Raw genomic sequence first — 7,744 nt, forward strand, 5'->3', positions numbered from 1 at the left:
ATAAGGACTGACTGAGGACACAAAGAAACAAGCCGTTGTCAGACAGATGTTGAAAGGTATTCTTGCTTCATTCAGAGATGAGAGTACATTACAGGGTGCAGCAGTCTGAGCGGCTGTACAGGTGAGGCTGGGGTTCTTTTACAAGCTTGGCCAAGAACACACAACAAGACGATGACCAAACTAGGATTTTCATTTTCCTTTTAAGCAGACGGACCTGAGAGGGTAAAGTGCAGTGACATCCAAACACCAAAATACGTGCATGCAGGCACGCATGCAGAACGACAAAGAGCCAATCAATTGAATCATTGAACAACAATAAATATATATATCGATATGTCAAAAATAAATATATTTCTATGTATTAAATATAATTGAACACACTGTAGCCAATTAAAGACTTATCTCCATAAGGTTAGGAGGAGGAGGTTAAGGTGAGGAGGAGGAGGAGGAGGAGGAGGAGGTTGAGGAGGAGGAGGAGGAGGAGGTTAAGGTGAGGAGGAGGAGGAGGAGGTCGAGGTTAGGGAGTGGAGGAGGAGGAGGAGGAGGTTGAGGAGGTCGAGGTCAGGGAGTGGAGGAGGAGGAGGTTGAGGAGGAGGAGGTCGAGGTTAGCGAGTGGAGGAGGAGGAGAAGGAGGAGGTTGAGGAGGAGGAGGTGGAGGTTAGGTAGTGACGGAGGAGGGGTTAATGTGGTGGAGGTGGAGGAGGCAAGGCGTTGGAGGAGGAGGTGGAGGTTAGGAGGAGGAGGAGGAGGAGGTGGAGGTAAGGAGGAGGAGGAGGAGGTGGAGGTTAGTCAGTGGCGCTCAGCGGGCCGAGGAGGCTGAGGAGGAGGAGCGTGGCGGTGCAGCTGGGCGCTGGAGAGGAGGACCGGGTGGTGATGGTCCTGCTGCCCAGGGCCTGAGCGGGGCGGTAGACTTGCTTATAGCCCATCTCCAGGGGGAAGGCGTCCATCTGGAGGCCAAACAGAGAGAGAGCTGGGGGGGTTAAAGGAAGAGCCAGGGGACCTGGTGTTTCCACTACTGGGGGGCCCGTCCCCCAAGGAAACCAACAAGCAGGTGATCGTGTTGATCTTAAAGGTGACATATTATACCACCGTGTGATTAAACGTTACAAGCCGTTTTTTTAAATCTGCCTCTTTCGACATCACAAGTGGGCGTTTCCACCTACATGTGCGCTGGATAGATCGGTCTGCCGGCCTACCCAGTGGACTGGAGCAAACGTTGCTCATCTATCCGTCGTACAACTCGGTGGACACGCCCACTTGTGATGTCACAAGGGGCAGATTTTCAAAACGGCTTCTAACAGCTAATTACACCCACAGCTGGTGGTATAATGTGTCACCTTTAAAGGCTTTTTTGACACTCAAACATAGTGGTGTATCACTTGTGAAGTGGCGGTGAATCTATACGGTGTGCTATAAAACACACACACACACACACACACACACACACACACACACACACACACACACACACACACACACACAGACTGACCAGCTTCTTGTCGATCTTGATTGGCTGTTTGAAGACGGTCCAGACCACGGCCTCGTTGCAGGTGGGCGTGGTCAGCGAGCCCATGTAGCGGTAGAAGGAGGAGCGGTCGACGCCCCCCAGCAGGTCGTCCAGAGACATGTCCTCGCTGACACTCTTGTTACTGCCTGGGGGCACACAGGGGGTGGGCCCCGTCAGAGACAGCGGGCCATCGGGCCCCGTCAGAGACAGGGGGCCATCGGGCCCCGTCAGAGACAGGGGGCCATCGGGTCCCGTCAGAGACAGGGGGCCATCGGGCCCCGTCAGAGACAGGGGGCCATCGGGTCCCGTCTGAGACAGGGGGTCATCGGGCCCCGTCAGAGACAAGGGGCCATCGGGCCCCGTCTGAGACAGGGGGTCATCGGGCCCCGTCAGAGACAGCGGGCCTTCGGGCCCCAGAGCACGCGGGGCCCCGGGAAAATGGGTAGACTGTGTGAGTCCGCGTGAGTCACCACACAAAGTAACTGACGAGTAGATCCACTGCACTATATGTGTGGTAATTTATGTGGTAATAATGTTGTGTATCTGTGGTAATTATGTGGTATATGTTTGGTAACATATGTGGTCTGTGTGGTAATATATATGGTATATGTGTGGTAATATTTGTGGTATATGTTTGGTTATATATGTGGTATATGTTTGGTAATATATATGGTGAATGTGTAGTAATATATGTGGTATATGTGTGGTAAATATGTGGTGTATGTGTGTTACGAATGTATATCTGTGGTAAGAATGTGGTATGTATTATATGTATGGTAAGTATTGTAAGAATGTGGTATATGTGTGGTAAGAATGTGGTATGTGTGTGCATTTTAAGTGGTATGTGTGTTAATATATGTGTTATATCCTTCCTCTGTGGTGTATCGTCTCGTAGATTCTTGATTCCATACCGTGATGGAAGCAGTGGTTCTGACTTAAAGGTCAGAATCACAATGTTCTGTAGTTGTTCTATAATTGAACACCAGTGCGAAAAGTAATTGCTTACCTCTGAATCATCATATCATCGTAAAAGTTCAGTTTAAATTATGTTGCACTGAAATAAGCTGATGAGGGTAAAAAGATACTGACATCACAGGGTTCATAGGGTCAAAGTTAGGGAGGTAAAAGTCATAACTCATAGTCGTTAGAAGTCTTGTGGACAAAGTGACGCTCAGTAAATAAAGAATCTTAGAGACATGTCATTAAGGAGCCAGGAGGGCACTTTGTGAAAGGATACCTGCGGGTAGACAGTGTCCAACATACCAACGGTCTTTACGGCCGGCAGGTAAGAGGTTAGCTTGGTCCAGTAGTCGTTACGGGATGAGGTGCCTGAGGCCTGCATAGGTAGGGGTTAGACAGTGGAAACAGACAGGTAGGGGTTAGACGGTGGACACAGAGACAGGTAGGGGTTAGACAGTACAGAGACAGGTAGGGGTTAGACGGTGGACACAGAGACAGGTAGGGGTTAGACAGTGGATACAGAGAGAGGTAGGGGTTAGACAGTGGACACAGACAGGTAGGGGTTAGACAGTGGATACAGAATGAGGTAGGGGTTAGACAGTGGACACAGAGACAGGTAGGGGTTAGACAGTGGATACAGAGAGAGGTAGGGGTTAGACAGTGGACACAGACAGGTATGGGTTAGACAGTGGACACAGAGACAGGTAGGGGTTAGACAGTGGATACAGAGACAGGTAGGGGTTAGACGGTGAATACAGAGACAGGTAGGGGTTAGACAGTGAATACAGAGACAGATAGGGGTTAGACAGTGAATACAGAGACAGGTAGGGGTTAGACAGTGGACACAGAGACAGGTAGGGGTTAGACAGTGGATACAGAGAGAGGTAGGGGTTAGACAGTGGACACAGACAGGTAGGGGTTAGACAGTGGATACAGAATGAGGTAGGGGTTAGACAGTGGACACAGAGACAGATAGGGGTTAGACAGTGGACACAGAGACAGGTAGGGGTTAGACAGTGGATACAGAGAGAGGTAGGGGTTAGACAGTGGACACAGACAGGTATGGGTTAGACAGTGGACACAGAGACAGGTAGGGGTTAGACAGTGGATACAGAGACAGGTAGGGGTTAGACGGTGAATACAGAGACAGGTAGGGGTTAGACAGTGAATACAGAGACAGATAGGGGTTAGACAGTGAATACAGAGACAGGTAGGGGTTAGACAGTGGATACAGACAGGTAGGGGTTAGACAGTGGATACATAGACAGGTAGGGGTTAGACAGTGGACACAGACAGGTAGGGGTTAGACAGTGGATACATAGACAGGTAGGGGTTAGACAGTGGATACAGGTACGGGTTAGACAGTATGGAAAAAGCATTTGTTCTCAGACATACATGGTCAGTTTCTGTCCCAGCATTTCTCCCCTTGCCTCCATCTGTGGCCTAGGATAAGGGAGAAAGTAGGAGCTGAACACATTTCATTCGAGCATATTACAAAGACAACAGACAGACAGCCTCAGCACTGTGGCAGTCCAATGACAAGGTGTTAAGTTTGGGCTGTGTTGCGTTTGAAATTAATTGTTGGCGTTTTGCGGTAACGTTATTCTCAGAGGAGCGCAACACGTGAGAGCAGTTTGAACAGTGCGGACGGACGGAGAGTTCAGCATTGTTGTTTCACGTCGGCTCACGCTGTTCCCGTACTATAAATGTAATTTTAGGATTATAGCCCGATGTCCCGATATCTCGGTCAAGACCTTCACCTCGATGAAGAACCCCAATACGGCCAGTCCGTCCTTGGTGGTCTTTGCTTCCTCAATGCTCAGATCCTTCCTCTTGTGCACAATGTGCATCTGAGCAGGAGAGAGAGAAGTTTCAGAGAAGGTCAGGAACGCAATACAATTCAATAAACATAACGCAAAGGTTCAAACCAGGGAAACAGCGCTTACCTCCATGGGATACCTGACAGAGTTGACCATGTGCTCGGAGCCCTCGGGGTGGTCCGACTCATTCCCCCAGTGGAAGTGGAACTGGAGGGCGGAGTAGACGTGACCGAGACCCCCCCTGGACACCTCCACGCCGTCGTTCAGCACAAACTTCACTGCCGGGGAGGAAGAGGAAGAGTAGCAGGGGTCAGAGGCCGTAGAGCAGGCCTATTCATACGGCGACCCGCGGGCCACATCTGGCGCAGAAGCGCCTTCCGAGTGGCCCAGCCCGTGGTCCCGCAAAAAGCGCATGGAAAAGTTTAAAGAAAAATCGAGCCTTGCCTTCAGAAATTTCTACAGTAGTACAGACCATGAATGCAACACTCTGCGTAACCTAGCAACGGGAATCTAGTATCATTCAACCTTCAAAGATGGGCTTCAGGGCTTCAAAGATGCAGAGTTTGCTGGCATCTTACAACCGGTGCTGTGCTACTATGATGCGGACATGCACAGCACAAGAGAGAGCTACAGCTGCTTCCCTTCGTGTGTCATGGATCTTGGCAAAAAAGAAAACGCCATTTACAGACTCTGAAACCGTGAAAGGGTGCATGCCGGCCGTCGTGAATGAGGTTATAAATGACGACAAAGTAAAAACAAGCGTGACCTCTGCATTAAAAACGTACCCCTGTCAGACACCTCAAATATTCGCAGGGTTCAACTTCTTGCTACTGATGTGTTCGAAACCCTTTTGGAAGACCTGAAGGAAGCTGATGTCATGTCTGTAGCAGTAGATGAGTCCACAGATAAGACGGATACCGCCCAACTGTGCATATATGTCAGTTTCTTTTGACACAAATGCTTCAGAGAAGAACTGCTAAGCTTACTGCAGTTAAAAGGACACACAACAAGCGAGGTACTCTTTGAGAAGATTTCAACTTTTTTTGAAGACAATGGCCTTGATATGAGACGTGTGTGCATGCTTGTAACGGATGGGGCTCCATCCATGACGGGAAAAGTTAATGGTTTGGCTGCACGTTGGTTCGCTGGTGCACCTCAAATGATATCCCTACACTGCATTGTGAAACAGATGGTATTGTGCGCAAAACTAAGCGGGGAGCTCAAGTCAACAATTGACAGCGTGATGGCGACAATTAATTTCATCCGCCCCACATCAAGCCTCCAACACCGCTTATTCCGCATGCTGCTGTCAGAAATGTCTGCTGAGCACCATGACCTGCTTTTGCACAACGACGTCAGGTGGCTGTCCAAAGGCGAAGCGCTCAAGCGTTTCTCTGATCTAAGAAAGGAAATCACAGCCTTCCTCCGCAGCAGCAAGCATAAAAAGGCTGAAACACACTTGAACCGAATGCTGGATGACAACCTCATTGGCTATGTCTGCTTTCTCAGTGACATATTCAAACACCTGAATGACTTAAATGTGGGACTACAAGGCAGAGACAAAACTGACATTGAACTGGTGGAACAGATGCGCGCATTCCAAGTCAAAGTGGATCTTTTCGGGACTGACTTGAGCACAGGCCGAATGTTGCATTTTCCGACGCTCTGCAAATGCATCTCATCCCCGGCACGCATTACCGCTGTAATGACAGATTTCGTGGCGAGGTTAAAAGAAAACTCTGCTGGTCGATTGGATGGACTTGCTTTGCCAACAGAGGTGATGTGTTTTGCCAGAGACCCGTTCACTGTCGCAATAGAAGGGGCTTTATCCGCCAAAGCAAAGGAGGTGGCCGTTCCCATTGACGAGGGGAAATTCATTCTCAAACTTGTGGACATGCGGTCATCCTTAACCCTGGCACAGGAGCTGCGCACCAACGGGCCTGACAGGTTTTGGACTGATGTCAACCCACATCAGTTCCCTAACGTCAAGAGAGCAGCATTCCTCGTGCCAAGTATGTTTGACTCAACATATACATGTGAATCAAGCTTCTCACACATGAACTCAATTAAAAGCAGCTCTCGTTGCTCACTGTCTGACAGTACCCTTCAGGAATGCCTTCGGATTGCATTGACATCTTATGAGGCCAGAATCACTGCTCTCATTCAGAACAAAAGATGTCACTCCTCCCACTGAGAACTCAGCAGTGAAACTGTTGCATGCATAGCAACAAAAGGATGTGTAACTAAGTGAGTAACAAAGTATTCATGTGTTTTAAGCTACTTAGTTATTTCTTTTTTTGGGTTTGTTTACTAAGCTTTAATATGCCTTTTTTTTTTTCATGCACTTTGGCATATTGCTTGTTTTAATATGTGACCCAAATGTTTCTTTTATTTATTTAAATAAGGAAACCTCTGATAAATGTGCACTATTTTGTTTTCAATGCACCTTGTGTTTTGCTTATTGGTCAGATATGACAAATAATTATTTTATTTTGTTTCAAAAGGGAAACTAGCTATTGATAGGCATAATATTGTGCACTATTTTGTTTTCAGAGTTTTGCCTAGGTCAGATTTCACCAAAGATGTATTAAAGTAATTTTTCAGATATGACAATTAATAAAACGTTTGTGTTTTTCAATACATTTATTTGTGTTGGTCCAAAATTTGTCATTACTGGCTGCTGAAAATGTCTGGCCCAACTGAATTTCTTGTTTTGAAAATCTGGCCCAACTGAATTTGTAATTGAATAGCCCTGCCGTAGAGCAGGGCTGTTCAATTACTAGGCCCGTACGCCTCTGGAGAAGAGATACTTGTTGTGAGGGGCCATGTCCGCACCAATGGATGGATTTAAAAGGCAGCTATTGTTTTTCTTTTAGTCCTTCCATCCCACCTAGTTGGCTCTCCTGAGTGGATGAAATTTGAAAAGGCCAGCCGCACGTGGCAGCGTAGTAAGAAGAAACACGGAGGACCGAATGTGATGGGAACCAGACTAAAGTGGTCTGGGGAGAAGGCTCCCACTCAAACCAGGAACATGTACAGCGTGGATGAACAGCCTCTAAAAGGTTAATATAAATGTATGGCTTTTGTACACTGACCAGATAGACCAAATTTCAGTAAACGATCAAATGATAATCAATGCCCTTTCCTGCTCGATATAAAAGAGTATTTAAAGGTGACATATTATACCGCCAGGTGTGAGTGTGATTAGCCGTTGCAAGCCGTTTTGAAAATCTGCCTCTTCTGACATCACAAGTGGGCGTGTCCACCTAGATTTGTTCTAGATAGATCAGTCTACCAGCCTACCCAGTGGACTGTAGCAAACGTTGCTCATCTATCCAGCACACATCTAGGTGGACACACCCATTTGTGATGTCAGAAGGGGCAGATTTTCAGAACGGCTCGTAACGGCTAATCACACTCACACCTGTAGTGTGATTAGGTATAATGTGTCACCTTT

At 47.7% G+C, this 7,744-nt stretch overlaps 1 protein-coding gene across 2 annotated transcripts in view; it reads right to left on the minus strand.

Annotated features, from left to right (window-relative positions):
• Positions 1 to 418: 418 nt before the first annotated feature.
• LOC307090515 (uncharacterized protein) overlaps positions 419 to 7,744 on the minus strand; it is a 15,019-nt gene continuing 7,693 nt past the window's right edge. The window contains exons 12-17 of one of the 2 annotated variants that reach the window (XM_079757201.1): positions 4,414 to 4,565; positions 4,228 to 4,317; positions 3,863 to 3,910; positions 2,771 to 2,843; positions 1,490 to 1,653; positions 419 to 947 (exon numbers count right to left, since the gene is read on the minus strand). In XM_079757201.1, the coding sequence (XP_079613327.1) occupies positions 786 to 947; positions 1,490 to 1,653; positions 2,771 to 2,843; positions 3,863 to 3,910; positions 4,228 to 4,317; positions 4,414 to 4,565 (689 nt within the window). In that variant the 3' untranslated portion in view covers positions 419 to 785. Of the gene's footprint in view, positions 948 to 1,489; positions 1,654 to 2,744; positions 2,844 to 3,862; positions 3,911 to 4,227; positions 4,318 to 4,413; positions 4,566 to 7,744 lie in introns of both variants that reach the window. The other variant, XR_013812658.1, reaches the window with a different exon arrangement.

Source organism: Pollachius pollachius, assembly GCF_949987615.1.
Source record: "Pollachius pollachius genome assembly, chromosome: 19".
NCBI classification, from domain to species: Eukaryota; Metazoa; Chordata; class Actinopteri; order Gadiformes; family Gadidae; genus Pollachius; species Pollachius pollachius.